Source organism: Leopardus geoffroyi, chromosome D1 (genome assembly GCF_018350155.1).
Source record: "Leopardus geoffroyi isolate Oge1 chromosome D1, O.geoffroyi_Oge1_pat1.0, whole genome shotgun sequence".
NCBI classification, from domain to species: Eukaryota; Metazoa; Chordata; class Mammalia; order Carnivora; family Felidae; genus Leopardus; species Leopardus geoffroyi.
This window is the reverse complement of record NC_059329.1, coordinates 109936105-109953343: the sequence shown is the minus strand read 5'-3', so window position 1 is coordinate 109953343 and position 17239 is coordinate 109936105. Positions and strand designations below refer to the sequence as shown.

Below are 17239 nucleotides of genomic sequence, written 5' to 3'. Positions count from 1 at the left end.
CTCGGGCTAACCGGGCACCCCCCACGCCTATCCCTTTCCCTTGTCTCCAGACATGGTTCCCCAGGGGGTGGCAGCCCCCCCCCCCCCCCCCCCCCCGGGAAACACGGAATTCTGATTCTGCCTGGTAAAGTAGGTAACCTTGGGCAAGTTATTGTAACCACTGACACACTACTCATCTAGGCCAAGGGGGTATTAATTGCATGTACTTCTGTACCTCATAGGGCTGACAGGAGAAAGGATGTAGCCTGTGGGGGGTGTAGCCACCTGGTAACTGGAAGCCCTTCCTACGTGTCGCCACTCCCAGGGCCTCAGCTACTGCACTTGTAAAAGGAAGGCACTGGATTCTAGCCCAGGTCAACTGATGCTCTGTAGCATTGGTATTTAATGTTCCTCTTTTCCCCTTCAAAAATGTTTTCATTCCTTCTTAAGTGTACAAGCATACTAGCATCCATCACAAGCCACTCTGTGCTGGGAGCCGGGGTACATCAGGAACCAGATGGGCCTAGTTCCTGCCCCCGTGGAGCTCACAGCATAGGGGGGTCACATGACGTCTCCCCCAAAATTAAAAGGAGGAGGGGCCTGCAAATGGGAAGTGTAAGGTGGAACAGGGTAGGTCTCTGAGGATCCCTCCCCACCCCTATGTGGTTCTAGGTTCTTTAGATGACTTAATCGGTTTTATCTTCTCAAATGCTGTGCTTTGGTCCAGTTGAAATGTCCCCATTCCTTTAGGAGAGACAGGGACTAGCCTCAGACAGACTGATAGATCTGTCACATGAGACAGGCCCAAGGCAATGTTGGCTGGGTCCTGCTCTGCAATTCCTGTGGGGGAGGCACCCTTCCCACCTGAGGCTCCAGGTGATAGGAATGCTAGGTCGGATAGGCAGAATTTCTCAAGAGTAGCAACAGGGCCCAGCAACCCATGCTGGGCCTGGAGTCCCCACTGAAGTTGCCAACAGAGGTCATGAATGGGTGACACAGAGATGCTTTATCTGAAGTGACAGCCATGTGGGCACAGGCACGTGGACACTGGGATTCCACCCATGGGCTGGCAGTCCTGGGACATCTCTCAGTGCTGGCTCCTAGGCCCCAGGTGGCCCCTAGGTTGGACTTGCCCAGCTCCAGCTTCATGTTGTCCCCCAGCAGTTTAATGAGCAGAAATGAGGGCCCTTGTGCACAAAGCATGTGGACATATACCTCAGCACCCCTGCCCTCAAAATGGTCCCAGGCATATGAAGAATGGAGACAAGTAAAAGCTGAGGACAAGAGAGGTGTTTTCCGACAGCCAATCCCACAGAAGCCTACTATAAAGGGGAGGGTCCAGCTCTGTTGTGAGGGCGGGAGGTACAGACGAAGGCCGTCAAGTTCAGACTTCCAGGAAGAGCTTACCGGGCAGGTGTAAAGGGGTGGAGGCATGAGAGCACAAGGCAAGTTTGGTGTGGCTGGAGGTAGCCAGGACTTGGAAACCTGGCAGAAGGCATGGCCTGGAGACCAGGGGTCACAGAGTCTAGAGATGGCCATGGTAGAGCTGTCTCTCTTGACCTGGTGACACAGGGGTGGGTGTTGAGGGTGACGGAGTGCAGGTTTTAGTAACTGGGTGCACAGTGAGGCGTGCAGCAGAAGGCAGAGGAGGACTGGGTCAGGAAAGCCGACTTTGGACTTGATGAGCTTGTGTGAGGGCCACACAAGGAGAGGTGCCCAGGAGGGATTTCCACTTTAGGGTCTTGGCTCTGGAGCTGGAAGCCCAGGATGAGGCCACCCAGGGAGTGTCCTGTATGAGAAGAGGCCCAGTGACAGCTCTGAGAACTCCATCCTGCAGGGGTGAGAGGAGCCCCCAGTGGGGACTGGGGAGGAGAAGGAGAGCAAGAGGTCTTGGAAGCCCAGGGCAAGAATGTCCAGGTGGGAGCTGTTAGCAAGCGAAGGGTGGGAAAGGGCCCACGGGAGTTAGCCACAAGGATGGCCCTCAGTGAGGATACCAAAGTGTAGCTGTTGGGGTGGTAGAGGAGGGGCTGGCAAAGGTAGGGACATGTTTCAAGAAGCATGGCTGCATAATATGTCATGGTGCTATGAGAAAGGCCTGACCCGTTTTCTAGAGTGTGTGGTGGGAAGGTGCTTATTTCCAGATCCCTGATGAAGGAGGAGGTGATTCAGCACATGCTCTGGGGTGAGCAAGGGGGGAGGAAGTGGGCTCATCCCCCTAACAGCTTAAGGGACTCTGCCAGAATAGGGGGCTGGTGAGATGGGGAAATGTCATTCCAGAGGGATGAGGCCTCAGACTTCAGCATGGTATTCTGGGGAACTTGGAGAGCTGTGCTGGCCCAGGGTGGCGCCTTCAGCCTCTCCTTTCCCCCTCCGTGCTCCATGGTGATGCCCTCCCACCCACCTCTATTCTGCAGACCAACATCCCCTTCCTGCAGAATGTGCTCAACAACCAGCAGTTCCTGGCCGGCACCGTGGACACCCAGTTCATCGATGAGAACCCGGAGCTATTCCAGCTGCGGCCTGCACAGAACCGGGCCCAGAAGCTGCTGCACTACCTCGGTCTGGCCCCAAGACTGCCCTTCTCTCCTCTCTCAAATGCCTCGCTCCTGGCCCCCTGCCTAGAAGAGCTTCCTAGCACGCCCTGTCCCTGTCCTCATTCTGGTCCTGCACCCTCCCACCTTGCTCACCCTCCTTGCTCCTGATCACAGGGATGCCCCCTTCTCCACCCATGCAGCCCTTAGTAGGTTCCCACTGCCTGGACCCAGGAGGCCTTGGCTTTGGAGAGGGCAGGGGTCAACTAGAGGACTTGGGATCCTGGAGGAACCTCTCATCCCCAGGCCCATCTAAATGTTACTCCTGCCCTCAACTCAAGACTCTTCCCCAGCCTGTCCTGACCCCACTTCCCACTCTCTCCCTAGGTCATGTCATGGTGAACGGCCCAACCACCCCGATCCCCGTCAAGGCCAGTCCCAGCCCCACAGACCCCATTGTCCCTGCAGTGCCCATAGGTAGGTGAGCTCATTCTACCAACTTGTGGGGGAGGCAAAGAGGAGGTTGCTGCCTGAAGGATGGGTGCTAATGCCCAGGTCTGCCCTAGGCCCACCCCCAGCTGGTTTCAGAGACATCCTGCTGCGGGAGGGGCCCGAGGGCTTCGCTCGAGCTGTGCGGAACCACCAGGGGCTGCTGCTGATGGACACGACCTTCCGGGATGCCCACCAGTCACTGCTGGCCACTCGTGTGCGCACCCACGATCTCAAAAAGATTGCTCCCTATGTTGCTCACAACTTGAGCAAACTCTTCAGCATAGAGAACTGGGGAGGTAGGCTGGAGGAGGGCTGGAATGTGGGACTGCGCCTGGAAGGAACTGGGTATCCAGTGTGGCCCCACCACTGGCCACTCCAGGAGAAGCTAAAATGTTAACATTGAGGAAACTAGTGAGAAGCGAACAAGGCATGGTGTTCCATTTGTTCAGCAGTGACTCGTGCCCACTTTGGGCAGGCCTGGTTGCTGGGCATGAGATTGCATAGCTGAGATCCCAGTAGCTCAGGGTCAGAGAGGAGCCACGAGCCTGTTCTAGCGTGGAGAACTGGTGGCAGGGTGGTACCCTGTGAAAGGGGGCAAGAGGACACTGATCCTGAGCTACCCTCAGCAGAGGGAAGTCTCCAGGGGTTGGAACAGGAATGTGAAGGATCCTGGAGATGAGTGCGAGGGTGTCCGGCTTAGAGGCTCAGGCTGCAGAGCTGCAGGGTGTGGCAGGGGCCCGGGGAAGTGAGGGGCTGACCTGGGCCTCTTGGTCCCCGTGCAGGAGCCACGTTTGATGTTGCCATGCGCTTCCTGTATGAGTGCCCCTGGCGGCGGCTGCAGGAGCTCCGAGAGCTCATCCCCAACATCCCGTTCCAGATGCTGCTGCGGGGGGCCAACGCCGTGGGCTACACCAACTACCCCGACAATGTGGTCTTCAAGTGAGCCTGGGGTCGGGTGGGCAGACGCTGCACAGCATGGTCCAGTGGGTGCCAGGCCACACTGCAATGGCCTGCGCTTTCCCACAGAGAGCTTGACACTTAAGTCTCTCAGTAGCTGTATCCAGTGAGAGCTGCTATCTGGAAATTTCATGAAGTGCCGAATTCTAGTTGGAGAACTGAAGAACTTCTAGCTCATGGGGCAGCAGAAGCCTCAGGACTCCTTGTCAGTGTTCCTTCTCCCTCAGACCACCACTCTTGCAAAGAATCCCTAGCTGATTCTTCTGACCTGGGCAGACTGAGCTGCACTGTACATGACTAGGGCAGGACAGCACTGCTCCATGCCAGATGCCTCTGAGGGGACCTGCCCAGCCCAGGCTGCCCCAGAGAAGGCCTTGTCCACACTGGGGTGCCCCCACACAGGCTCACCACTCTCCCTGCCCGGTCGGAGCCAGAGAGGGATGTACAGGGGAGAGTGGGATGGGGTTGACCCTTGGGCTCTTCTACCCACTCAGGTTCTGTGAGGTGGCCAAAGAGAACGGCATGGATGTCTTCCGGGTTTTTGACTCCCTCAACTACATGCCCAATCTGCTACTGGGCATGGAGGCAGCCGGCAATGCTGGCGGTGTGGTGGAGGCCGCCATCTCCTACACGGGTGACGTGGCCGACCCCAGCCGCACCAAATACTCACTGCAGTACTACATGGGCCTGGCTGAAGAGTTGGTTCGAGCTGGCACCCACATCTTGTGCATCAAGGTGCCTGGACCCACCTGTCCCAGGAGTCCCCCTGCCCCTTCCCCACCTCTCCCAGCTTCCCCTTCTCCCCGACTATGTCCCCCTCATATCCCCTACCACATACGTGTCACACCCCCTCCTTACCCGACCATGTCTCTCTTCTTGCCCCAGGACATGGCAGGGCTGCTAAAGCCAGTGGCCTGCACCATGCTGGTCAGGTCCCTCAGGGACCGCTTCCCTGACCTCCCGCTGCACATCCACACCCACGACACATCAGGGGCAGGTGTGGCAGCTATGCTGGCCTGTGCCCAGGCTGGGGCCGATGTGGTAGATGTGGCAGCTGATTCCATGTCCGGGATGACTTCACAGCCCAGCATGGGGGCCCTGGTGGCCTGCACTCGAGGGACTCCCATGGACACAGGTAGGAATGGCAGGAGTCCATGGCCATTTCCCTCACAGCTATGGCCTGTAGTAGTCCCAGTAGAGTCTGGCCTGTCCTAGAATCCAGATGATCTTTGCTGGCCTTACCCTCCATCACCCACATCTGAGATGGGACCTGAGCTGGCTCTGGGGTCCTGGGAGGAGCACCTGGGAACTTGGCATATTTTCCTGGCCTCCCTGCAGGGGTGCCCCTGGAGCGCGTGTTTGACTACAGTGAGTACTGGGAGGGGGCCCGGGGATTGTATGCGGCCTTTGACTGCACGGCCACCATGAAGTCTGGCAATTCGGATGTGTATGAGAATGAGATCCCAGGGGGCCAGTACACCAACCTGCACTTCCAGGCACACAGCATGGGGCTTGGCTCCAAGTTCAAGGAGGTCAAGAAGGCCTACGTGGAGGCCAACCAGATGCTGGGCGACCTCATCAAGGTGAGCTAGGCCCAGTGATCTCATCCCTGCCTCTGAACCTCCTATAAGGTACCAAGCATCCTAACCCAGGGGGCTTTTCTTCTCAGGTGACACCGTCCTCCAAGATCGTGGGGGACCTGGCCCAGTTCATGGTGCAGAATGGGCTGAGCCGGGCAGAGGCTGAAGCCCAAGCAGAAGAGCTGTCCTTCCCCCGCTCCGTGGTAGAGTTCCTGCAGGGCTACATTGGCATTCCCCACGGGGGGTTCCCTGAGCCCCTTCGCTCTAAGGTAGGAAGGCCCAGTACAGTGTGAGGGTGGGGGTTGGGTACAGGGATTAGGCCTGACCCTGCTTTGCTCCCCAGGTGCTAAAGGACCTGCCAAGGGTCGAGGGGCGGCCCGGAGCCTCCCTCCCTCCACTGGATCTGCAGTTGCTGGAGAAGGAGCTGATTGAACGGCACGGGGAGGAGGTGACACCAGAGGATGTGCTCTCAGCAGCCATATACCCCGATGTCTTTGCACACTTCAAGGACTTCACAGCTACTTTTGGCCCCCTGGATAGTCTCAATACCCGCCTCTTCCTGCAGGGACCCAAAATTGCAGAGGAGTTTGAGGTCAGTGGCTCTGGCACCTATCTACGTCCCACCCCAGCACCCCTGCCCCTGCATCCCTAAGGACACCAGCACATCTAGAGCTCCAGGCTTTGGCTTGGCTGTCACTTGGCCTCACAAGCTGTACCCAAAAGCACTCTTGAGGAACCAGGAGGTTAGGCCTTTACAAGTGAGGAGCTGAGACCCAGGGCTGGGGGACTTGCCTGGGACAGGGTCAGGGGGCTGTTCTACTGAGACCTGTGTGTTCTATTGCCCGCCCCACCCCCTCCCGCCTCACCAGCTCTGAGCCTGCATGCCCTCCCTACAGGTGGAGCTGGAGCGGGGCAAGACACTGCACATCAAAGCCCTGGCTATAAGTGACCTGAACCGGGCTGGCCAGAGGCAGGTCTTCTTTGAGCTCAATGGACAGCTGCGGTCCATTCTGGTCAAGGACACTCAGGCCATGAAGGTATAGCCCTGCTAGGGCCAACCAGGCGGTGGGAACAGGTAGGGCCTGTGCCTCACCACTCCTCCTTCTGTCCTGTCTGCAGGAGATGCACTTCCACCCCAAGGCTCTGAAGGATGTGAAGGGCCAGATCGGGGCGCCCATGCCTGGGAAGGTGATAGACATCAAGGTAGCAGCTGGGGGCAAGGTGGCCAAGGGCCAGCCCCTGTGTGTGCTCAGCGCCATGAAGATGGAGACTGTAGTGACTTCACCCATGGAGGGCACTGTCCGCAAGGTCCACGTAACCACAGACATGACACTGGAGGGCGATGACCTCATCCTGGAGATTGAGTGATCTTGCCCCAGATTGGCAGCCTGGCCATACCCACCCCAAGCCTTCAATAGACACTGAGCTGCCAGGGCAGGCCCAGGCCAGCCAGTGCCCAAGGGCAGAAAGGCCTAGCCCTGGAGCTCCTGTCCTCAGCTGCTTGTGGCAGGAGATGCACTGCCTGCTGTGGCACATTCCCTTCCTCCAGCCATCTGTCTTTTCCCTGCTGGACAGCTGCTCACATATTCATCTCTTGCCAAATAAGGGTCCTCAACTTGGAGACTACAGGTGGTGGTGTAGGTGGGCCTAAGACCCAGGGGAGCAAATTTAGGGGTCCTACCTCTTGGGGGAAGAGCTAGGCTCCAAGTCCTGAGAACTTTGCTCAATAAAACTGGCTTCCCCTGCCCTTCATGTTGGGTCCTGTGCAGCCCCCGCCTCCCCCCCCCCCCCCCCCCCAGCACTACTCAGCATAGGGGCAGGGCTGCCTCTTGGGACTCCCCATGGCAGGGGCAGGTCAGTTGTATCCTCCTTGGAGGGTAGGGGAGAATAGTAGTGGCCTTGGTTTCAGCCACTATAGAGTGCCTATGGTATATACACCCCAATTAGGATTAGCTAGTTGCATGGAGAGCTTGGACAAGGGTGTGTTGTTCTATGCATTTAACACCCATTAACTCAGGGAATCAATCACATTTTGTGGACACAAATGGGAGTCCCAGGAAGGTTAAATAGCTTATCCAGGACCCCAGAGCTAGTAAGAGGCAGAGGAGGGTCCACACCCAAGCTGTCAGTGGAGTTGCTTTGCTTCCAGCCACACTGCTTTACTTCCTAAACTCAGGGCCAGCCTGCCACTTCAATAGTTCAGGACTGGATGTGAACAGGCACCAGTTTCCGGGAGATGGGCAAAAAACCCTTGGATGTGGGAGCCTTTGGGGGAGGATATTAGTGGGAGGTCAGCACTGGATTGAGAGTCTCAAGATCTAATCCCGCCCATTCCCATAAGCTCTCAGGAGAATCTGTCACCTGCAGGGGGTTTGGCAACCCTGCATGCATCACTGCATTGCTACCCACCCCCAACCTCCACAGGGGAGGTGACGATGGTGAGGTGAAATGGGGGTGCTGTGTAGTTCTGAGCAGTAGCATGAGGAAGGGGAGGAGCAGAGCTTGGATCTCCCAACCTTCAGGGGACCAGGCAGGCAGTATGTCCCCAGCACTCTGCCAACCCAGTGCTCCTCAGGTACCACAACCTAATTTGGGGGGCAGCTTTGGGCCGCCTCCTCTTTGGACACCAAGATCCCAAAGGTACCCTCTGAAACAGCCCCATACTCACCCCATACCCCATCTGCCTCCCCAACAGCTGCTACACAGGCTGGGAGGACAGGAAGGCTCTCCACAGCAAGGCAGGTGTGTGACTATCAAGATGACTTTTTAGATCCAGATCAATGTCGTTTAGTCACAGCCAAACTGGGGGTGCCTGGGGAGTGACTGCACATCCATTTCCTTTCAACCACCAGCCTCAGGGAACAAGACTTGGGACAGCCTCCTTGAGTTTAGAGTGGGACCTGAAAGTATATCCTTTCAAAAATTAAAAAATCCCAGGGGCAAGGGAATGAAAATATAAGAACCATTCTAAAAAGAAGGTGATGGGCAGGTACAACACTAGAAGAGTCTAAGAAAGAATCTTGACTTACAGTGTTGTTTGGCAGGGTCCTTGCTGTTCTCAGGGCTGCAGCCTTTGTTCTGAGTTCCTCTAGGGACGAGACAAGCAGCACGGTGGCAGAGACCCAAGGCAGAGAGAGCCAGGAAAGCCTCTACTACCCAGGTGACCGTGAGCTGGTTCCTCTACCATTTTGGACCTGTTATTTTCTCCTGCGTAATGTGAGGCTGGTAGACTTTGGGGAGGTCCTGGTAGAGGCCCCACAGTCGACCCTCCGCTCTCTCAGAGGATACAGGTTGGAGACTCCATCACTGAGGTCATGGCCCTACGTTCCATCCCCTGACCCTAGTAGCCAAGGCACAGGCCCCAGGATGAGCTGAGTTCACACCTGGTACCTGCAGTCCCAGAACCCCATGTGCTACAACTTGGGGCATGGCTAAGAAAGGAGGAAGGCAGCCAGAGGACCCCATCCTGTCCTTCACTTCAGGGAACTGTGCCTCCCAGTGGTCCCAGGCCCAGTGGTCAGCGTCCAAGGTAGCCAAGACAGGTGGTGGGCACATTCACAAGACCCCAAACAGATTGATTCTCAAAGGTCCAAGGCCATGTTACCCAAGTTAAATCTCTTTAGTATCTCAATACAAAGTCCTGATGCAAAAAGACAATGAGAAAACCCTGGGAAGTTGGGGGGAGGGATTTTGTAAATTCCACCCCCGAGCAGCTTTTCAGAGGCAGAGGGGGGCAGAGGAGCTCAGAAAAGCAGCAGTCCAAAGTGAGGAAGGGAGTGTACGGCTCCTGGGACCTGCCCCTTGTCCCCTCACTCCCAGCTGCTCCTCAACCCCCTTTGGAGAGGGGTTGCACCCTTTGGATATCTGCTCCTTTCTCTTGGTCCCTGGGATTCAACTAGCTCTGGCTTCAATCCCCTACAAAAATTCCTGAGATCTCGGGGACCCCAGCCAGCTCCTCCCCTGCAGTACCCCTTGACAGGGAGGGGCTGGGGAGCCCGTGAGAGTTCGTAGGAGCATGTACGGGAGCATGGGTCAGGAGCACAAGGGAGCCTCTGAGTCTCCTGCCCGTTCCAAAAGCACACAAAGGGGAAGGCTGCCGTAGAGCTTGGGGTCCGTGAGGGGCTGGAGCAGAAGCAGGAAGAGTCCTACACCCAGGGCATAGCCTGCCAGCAGGGGCCGCCTCTGCGGATGTTCCAGGGCTGCGCAAACGGCAGGAAAGCCCATGTAATTGCAGAAGGAGTGGCAAAGAACCGGCCCAATCAGGTGTCCTAGGGAGGGGAGACAGAGTAGCTCATGGAGCAGCCCCACCGCCTCCCAGGGCCAATCACCCACATCCCTGAAATAGGAAGTCAATGACCGCCCACACACACCACATGGCCTCTGCTCCCTTCCACCTCTCAGACTTCACCAGACTGAGAGCCCTGGCTCTGCCTGTTTCAAGCACCATAGTAGAAGAAACTTGTCACTCCTACAACAAACACAGCATTCCCGTATTCCCACCCACTCCTGTGGGCCCGAGTCCCCAGGGACCCGTGAGAGACTGAGGACCAACCTGTGCGGATGAAGAGGAAAGCAGTGTAGGCGCCGAAGACAGCTGTGTAGGAGAACTGGAACGCTGGAGACGGGGAGGCCTCGAGTGACCACACCTGCATGCTCTTCCAGTCCCAGCACTGCACACCCATCAGCCAGAAACCTCCCCTTCCCCCTGAGGGCAGTGGCTGCCTGCCCCAGCACCTATGGCTGTCCTCTACACCCCAACTCCCATGGCCAGGGGCCCTTCCAATACTACATCCCTCTGTTCCCAATTCTTCCTCCAGAATGGCTATGAGGGACACCCCTACACACCCTAACCCAGGACTGCCCCAGGCAAGCTTTCTAAGACTCACCTGCAGACAAGAAGATGCTTCCCACACTGCTCTGGCGGAATCGAAGCTGCTCAAAAATGTGGTGAAAATGGGCTGGAAGGAAGGCGAGAACCATGTCACGTTCCTCTATGCCTGCCTTATATGCCACACCCTTGCCCCAAATCCCATTTTTGGCTCTCATGCTGGGAACATCTCAACAGAACCAGGTTAGGCAAACTTACCAACTCCAAAGAAGAGTGGGCAGGTGAACACGGCAGGGCCCAGGCCCGTGCATGGTGCTAACATGGGCAGCATACAGGCCCGGAACACCAGTTCTTCTGTCAGGGGCGCAATCACTTGGTTCCGCAACCAACGCATATCTGTGAGGCAGCGGGCCCAAGAGCGAGGAGCTAAGGAAGGGATTCAGGACCAGTAATCAGTGACAGGGTATGGAACAAAGAACTCCTAGAGGCCCCAGGGGACCCTTCTCCCACAGCCTTTCCCTTGACAAACTCAGACATAAGTACTCCTGAGGAAACATTTAAGAGTCAAGCTTTGTTATCACACGCAGTATAAAACAATGTCTCGAGAACTGAAAGAAAAGACATGAATACCTGAAGCAAGGTATTTTGGTAGCAAATTCTGGAAACATCAAAACCAGAACCCAAGACCAGCTCTGGTTTGAGGAAGCCAAAGATTAGGGGAGGAAGGAACAACGCATTTTAGTCCACACAAAGTACTGCTAGGGGTTCCTAGGAGCCTCCTTGGATTTCAGAAACCAACTCTTACAGGTCATCTGTTACGTATTCCCATTTTACTGATCTGGAAACCAATAACATCTCCTACATCTCATGTCCAGGACTATGAGGCCACTTATTCCCTTTCCCCACTGTGCTGGGCTGCCTGCTTTTTCTCTCAGCCCTTAGGACTCACCTAAGACAACCTTCAAACCATCTGCCAGGTCACATGGGCAATCCATAGAGAGCTGCATCAGTGGGCCCAGGAAAAGGATCTGGGGACAAAAAAGCAATCACAGAAACAGTTTAAGCCACAGTCCCACTACCCTAACCCAGAAGAGAACTCATAAGACTTAAAGCTTCCTATTCTCAGCCAGGATGTCCCACTCATGCATACCCAAGGGCCATCTCACAATTTCTGTCGCCCATCAGTCAAAAGATGGACACGCACACACACAGAAAGGAACGTCATGCTAACAAATGGAAAAATAAAACAAGTACTCACCATGGTCAGCAGCAGGGGTAGCAGTGCTGCTGGGAAAATACCCTCCAGCCTGAAGCCCATCAGGGTGAGCAGGGATGTGCCTGGCTGAGCCACAGGAAAGGAGGCATCAGTCTTGCTCTCTCCTCTCAGACCCCTGAGATCCTCCCCCTCTTGCCCTCTGCCCCGCCTCCTTCGCACCTGGATGCCTGTGAGTTCTCTCCAGAGTAGCACGCACAGAGGCGAGAGGCTGGACACCACCAATACACTGGTGAAACGCCGCTTGATGACTGCAGGGTGGTCCCTACGGAGAGGGCAGTAAGTTCAAGGGCCCACAGCCTCCTCTGGACAGCGCGGCCCCGCCCCCGGATCGCCCAAGCCCCGCCCACAGCCCCGCCTCGCGGAGGCGCGGGTTCCGGCCGCGCGCGCAGCCCCCGCACCTGGGCAGCTCGCTCTTCCAGACGTAGAGGCTGCCCACGTAGGAGCAGGCGAGGCTAAGACAGGAGAACACAGACACCCAGCAGCACAGCCCAGGGCCCGGGCCGCCCAGAGCTGCTGACTCGGGCTGCCGCTCCGGCCGCGACACCGACAGCAGGCGCAGCCCATCCCCGCCCAGCGCCGCCATCGCGCCCGGAGCCGCGGCGCGCACCAGTGACGCGATCCCGCCGCCGCTCGACCCCCGCCTGCCGCAAGTGCAAGTGATGTCATCCGGCAGCGCGGGAGCCCCGCCCCTGATCCCGCCCCCGACACTGAAGCAGAAGCTGCGCGCGCGGAGCAGGTTTATTGAACAACAGACAGCACGCTGCCCCGGCAGCTACCGGGCGGGCGTGGGCGCATGGGGAGATCACCCTAGCTTAGGGCTCAGGGCCGGGATCCAGCCACTCGGATAGATTGGAGACCTCCTGCAGCCATAGCGAGTCCTGCGGGAGGAAAGGAAGCTCGGGGTGAGGACCCATCGGCAGCGGCCGTCTCCGCCTTCCCTCTGCTCCATCACCTGCGCGGCCCTCGCCCGGTTACCTCCAGGCCGCCCCCAGGGCTCGCCCTGCTTCCGCTAGGGGTCAGGAAGGCCCCTGCAGGCTCTGTGCGGCGCGCGGCGGCCTCTAATTGGCTCGGGGCCCTGGCAGAGTGGAAAGCCTGCGTCTCTTCCATGTCCCGCCGGAGGCTGCCCCTCTTGAGCCTCTTGTTTTCCACTTGCTCGCTGGTTCCTAGACGAAAACAAGCCCACTTACCTTACGCCCACGGCCGAGTGCTAGAAAGATCCTTGGGGCTGAAGACACCTGGGAGAAGGGAGGAGCTGGTCCCGGCTCTCTTAGCCCTCCCATCTCAAATTCCTTTCATCAGGTCTGTCTGGATCAAAACTCGGCAGCCCCGGTCCTACAGGGCGAGGCTGCAGATTGGTTTCCATCCTCACTTGGGTCTTGCACCCACTCATTCTTTATCTGCACAGATTCCTCGTGGAGTCTGCACTATCCAGCTCCTCCCTCCCTGCCAAGCTGTGATCCCCCTGCCTGAAAATCAGCCTCACCCTCCCTTCGTAGCTCACTCTGCGTTGAGCAGTGCCCACTGGCACCCTCCCTACCATTAACTGATGCACTTGTGCAAATTTAAAGGGAGTTTGGATCCATAAATTCTTTCTGAGCAGGTCCTGGGAATGTAGCTCAATGAACTGCTCCCTGGGTAAAACTCACTCATGCTAGAAGGGATTCAGAAGTGTGTACAAAGCCCAGGGATAGAACACGGAAAGAAGTTGTTAACCATTCCTAGAGGTGGAGAAAGGTTTCCCTGAGATGTCTCAGCTGGGTTTTAAAGGATAAAGAGAAATATGCCAGACCAACAAGGAAGAGGAAAGGAATTCCAGGTGGAAAGAGGCAAATACCCAAAGGCATTAATTAGTATCCTCCATAAAATGCAAAAAGGGGGGGGGGCTCCTAGGAGATGAATCTGAAGGGGTTAGTACGAATCAGAGAAGACTTAAGAACAGGGATTCTTACTGTAGAAAGTGGGCAGGGAAGAATTTTAATAAGCACTGGAGATACATTGTTAATTTGTATCTTAGAAAGATTATTCTGTCAAAGGTGTTGGCTAGAGTCAAATTAGAAGCAAGAAGACTTTAAGAACCCAGGAGAGGGAAGGCAGCAGGGATGGATGGATGGAGGCACCACTTCTGACACTAGGTGTCAGAAGTATATTCATGAGGCCATATCGATAGGTCTTGGCGACAGAATAGGAGGTGTGGTACACGATAATGAGTGGCATCTTAAGTGAATTTCATTTCAGATGTGAAAAACTGGGTAAGGAGTGGTGCTGTTAATCATGGTAGAGGTAACAATGGGACCTCCACATGGACCTGCCTAGTGAGCAGATAAATCTCCCATCTGGCACTCCAGAGAGGCCTGGGCTGGTCATGCCAACTGGGGAGTCTTGAGCCCAGATGTAAGGTTCAATGCCTGGGATGGAAGAGAGCAGCGAGGGAAGAAGTGCTATACAAGCACAGTTTAGGGGTGGCCAAAGGAAGGTAAAGAGAACACTCAGAGGGAAGAATGACGTAAGTCACAATTTTACAGTGCTGAGTTTTGTAAATAGTTCATGTATGGTAAAGATAAATGTACAATTTGGTAAATACAAAGCCTTCCCAAACAAGAGAGGCCACAGAAGAAGCAAGTGCCCTGGAGATTGGGAAGGAGAAAGGGAGAGCCAGATTGAGAACCCTGGCTGAGATGTGATGGAGAGAAATAAATGGAAGAAGTTCAAGATCATGGGAGATTTTCTTTTTAAGTAATAAGAAATTGCCCTGCTGGGAGGAAAGACCTCAGAAGGGAAACTGAAGGTGCAGAAGTGATGGCTGATGCAAGCAGATCCTGAGAAAGCAACAGGGCTAATGCCACCCCTGAGCCTAGCAGGGATGGATCCCCATGCTGATACAGTTTGGGCACTAAGTGTGAAGTAGGAGGCTAAGACAGGAGTCAGAGACTGGGTAGATTATTGAAAGAATGGAGTAGCTGCTGATGAGGCCAGAAAGACGACACAAAGGACCGATAGCTGGAGGCCACCAGTAAATGGACCATGGATGTATGGTGGCATCATCCAACTTTCAGTGATTTTCTTTAGCAGAACTGCCCATGTGGGTGGGACACAGGATTGATGGTAACTGGAGCTGCAACTTTGTAAAGCTGAGCAGCTCAAGCAGTCTTCTGGGGAGGCGAGGGGGTGGTGGTGGTTCACCAGATAATAAATGCCTAGATTTTAAGGCTTATATTGCAGTGGAGAAAGCATAGGCTGAAATTCAGATTATTTTCCTGGAGAGCACTCTACCCAGCCTTAGTCTGGGTTGTCTCTTGTGAAAGGGGACTACTGCTGCCCATACCAAAGGGTCACTGTCAGAGGGGTCACTGGAAAAGCCTAGCATCCCCCTGGGTCCATAGAAGGTGCTGGATAGAATGTTAATTTCTCCCTTCTAAGGGAAGTACTTATTCTTTTACTCTTCACTACGTAAATACTGACTTGAATGTGGTATACTTTCATTCTTTTAAATCTCCAAATCTTAATGTATAAAAATAGATTCTTTGCTTTATTATGACAGCCTTCACTGCAGGGTTCTTTCAGTAGCCAACAGCCCCCACAACATTTGAAACATGGTTCAACAGACAGAATGATTCAGGAATACCTCTCAGGCCTAAGTTTGGACATCATGCAGTATGTTGTAGTTGTGACCCTGGAAAGAGGAATTTTACTAACAAAGTATAGGTGCTGAAGTCAGTCCCCAAATTCCCACAAGCCCAGGCTCTGTTTTGTATGATGGTGCATCCCTGCTAGTCTTGGCCCTGGAGCCAGACTGCCTGGGTTTGAATTCTGGTTCTGCCATTTACTAGCTGTGTGACCTTGGGTGAGTCTACTGACATCTCTGTAAATGTCTCAGTTTACCTGTAAAATGAGAATAGTAACACTACATCATAAGATTGTTTTCAGAATTAAGAGCAGGTGCCTGGCACCTGCACTATCAGTTTCAGGCACCTGTGGCTATGGTTATTTCCGGCCATACACACATCTCTCTGCCCCTGCTGGCTCTGAAGGCTGTGTAAGTGTTGGAGGGAGAGGGGGAAAAGACCAGCACAATCACCACCATATCACACACAATGACAACTCCCTATAACATACATCAAGATTGAGATGGTATTCTGTACCCAGGAGTAGCTTCCAGAGCCCCAGAGTAGTAACCAAATCCAGGGAGAACAGCAGTAATGAGAAAAGATGTGAAGGAACCAACTAGATTCAGGGCCCTGCCCCTTCATGTGCAGCTATCTTTAACTGTACAACGTTACTAGGAATTTCTAGTTCTATCATACCAACTTTGGGGAGGGAATGCCCCCCTGCTGCTCCAGAACACCCATAGTGGTGGTAGAAGCCAGCCAAGTCCCATGATTTTGCTATGGTGTGGAAGGTGTAGTTTGAAAGCTTGAAGCCAATGTACCTTACTTCTGAGCTTTGCTCCTAGGCTCACCTGAGAAGCTGATCCCTTACCTGTAAGGAGTTCTGGACTGCTGTTCTCATGTGCATCTTCTGTGCTCTGCTCTGCATTTTTCTCTGGGAGCAGCTGCTTTAAAAATTAGAAGTCCTAAGTGAGTTTTGCAGGAACATGAACAAGCTCCAGTGAGACAAGTGTGCCTGGTGGCTTTGTTGGCCTCACAGGGCTACCCTCCCTTACCTGGAATTCCCTCTTCCTCCTCGCTCATGCGAGTCTCCCCTACCCAACCCCAATCATCAGGGCTTCCTTGTGTTAGAGCCTTTGCAGCTCATTCCAGGTACTCCAGGCATTTCCCACCTCTTCTGACCTCTGGTCACTTGCTTACCATCTGCCCCACTCCTTGGGCTCTGAAGATGCACTGCCTGCCCTTATTTATCATTTTTATGTGTGTCCTATTTTCCACATTTTAAATTCCTTGAAAGGTAAGGTTCTCTGTGACTGCATCATTTTATAGCTAGCACAGTGTCTTCCATAGAGGTAAGTGATCTACATATAACTGACTGAAGTCAAACCTGGGAAGCCTGGCACATTTTGTCGTCCTCTGTAGCCTTTCAAAGTCCTGCCACACTTGGTTCAATTTGGATAGAGAAACAAAAGTTTCTCTAAGCTTACTAAGATCAGAACCCAATCCTAGCTTCTTGTTTTTCAAAAATACAAGTATTTAAAAACAGACACAGTCTTCATCACAATTAAAAACTTTTGTGCTTCAAAGAACACAATAAAGAAAGTGAAAAATCAACCCACAAGAATGGGAGAAAATATTTTCAAATCATATCTGGTAAGGGAGTTGTATCCAGAATAAAGAACTCTTGTAATTCAATAACAAACAACCTAATTAAAAGTGGGTTTGATAGAGTTGGAGACCTTTCTCCAAAGAAGAGATACAAATGGCCAATAAACCAATGAAAAGATGCTCAACATCATTATTCATTAGGGAAATGCAAATCAAAGCCACTATGAGATACTACTTTACACCCACTAGGATGGTAGTAGTAATAGTAATAAAATAACAACAATAATAATAGACAATATCAATAGTTGGTGACAATGTAGAAAATTGGAACCACTACACATTACTGTTGGGTAAGTAAAACGGCCAGTTTGGAAAATAGTTTG

The 17239-nt window shown here is 54.1% G+C and overlaps 3 protein-coding genes across 28 annotated transcripts in view; 1 reads left to right on the top strand and 2 right to left on the bottom strand.

The window, feature by feature from the left end:
* Nucleotides 1–7286, top strand: part of PC (pyruvate carboxylase) — a 101449-nt gene extending 94163 nt beyond the window's left edge. For all 7 annotated transcript variants that reach the window (XM_045485967.1, XM_045485969.1, XM_045485968.1 and 4 more), the window contains 11 exons: nt 2394–2538; nt 2898–2987; nt 3077–3298; nt 3785–3941; nt 4454–4694; nt 4845–5094; nt 5298–5542; nt 5629–5808; nt 5883–6131; nt 6436–6576; nt 6659–7286. In XM_045485967.1, coding sequence (XP_045341923.1) covers nt 2394–2538; nt 2898–2987; nt 3077–3298; nt 3785–3941; nt 4454–4694; nt 4845–5094; nt 5298–5542; nt 5629–5808; nt 5883–6131; nt 6436–6576; nt 6659–6907 — 2169 coding nt within the window. In that variant the 3' untranslated portion in view covers nt 6908–7286. The remainder of the gene's footprint in view (nt 1–2393; nt 2539–2897; nt 2988–3076; nt 3299–3784; nt 3942–4453; nt 4695–4844; nt 5095–5297; nt 5543–5628; nt 5809–5882; nt 6132–6435; nt 6577–6658) is intronic.
* On the bottom strand, nt 967–12337 carry RCE1 (Ras converting CAAX endopeptidase 1). 8 transcript variants are annotated; one of them, XM_045485996.1, is made up of 9 exons: nt 12042–12337; nt 11803–11905; nt 11626–11709; nt 11317–11395; nt 10626–10793; nt 10426–10497; nt 10092–10154; nt 8569–8627; nt 967–1768 (listed from the first exon to the last, which is right to left on the bottom strand). In XM_045485996.1, exons 1-9 carry the CDS (start codon nt 12224–12226, stop codon nt 1637–1639), a joined length of 945 nt encoding a protein of 314 aa, XP_045341952.1. In that variant the 5' UTR covers nt 12227–12337; the 3' UTR covers nt 967–1636. The 8 variants fall into 8 exon arrangements, with proteins under 8 accessions (XP_045341952.1, XP_045341956.1, XP_045341955.1 ...); XM_045486000.1 differs by having other exon boundaries at nt 967–1166; XM_045485999.1 differs by lacking the exon at nt 10092–10154.
* A 26-nt stretch (nt 12338–12363) lies between these two features.
* Nucleotides 12364–17239, bottom strand: part of CD1H11orf80 (chromosome D1 C11orf80 homolog) — a 111791-nt gene continuing 106915 nt past the window's right edge. For all 13 annotated transcript variants that reach the window (XM_045485982.1, XM_045485978.1, XM_045485981.1 and 10 more), the window contains 3 exons: nt 16120–16195; nt 12619–12806; nt 12364–12521 (listed from right to left, as the gene is read on the bottom strand). In XM_045485982.1, coding sequence (XP_045341938.1) covers nt 12456–12521; nt 12619–12806; nt 16120–16195 — 330 coding nt within the window. In that variant the 3' untranslated portion in view covers nt 12364–12455. The remainder of the gene's footprint in view (nt 12522–12618; nt 12807–16119; nt 16196–17239) is intronic.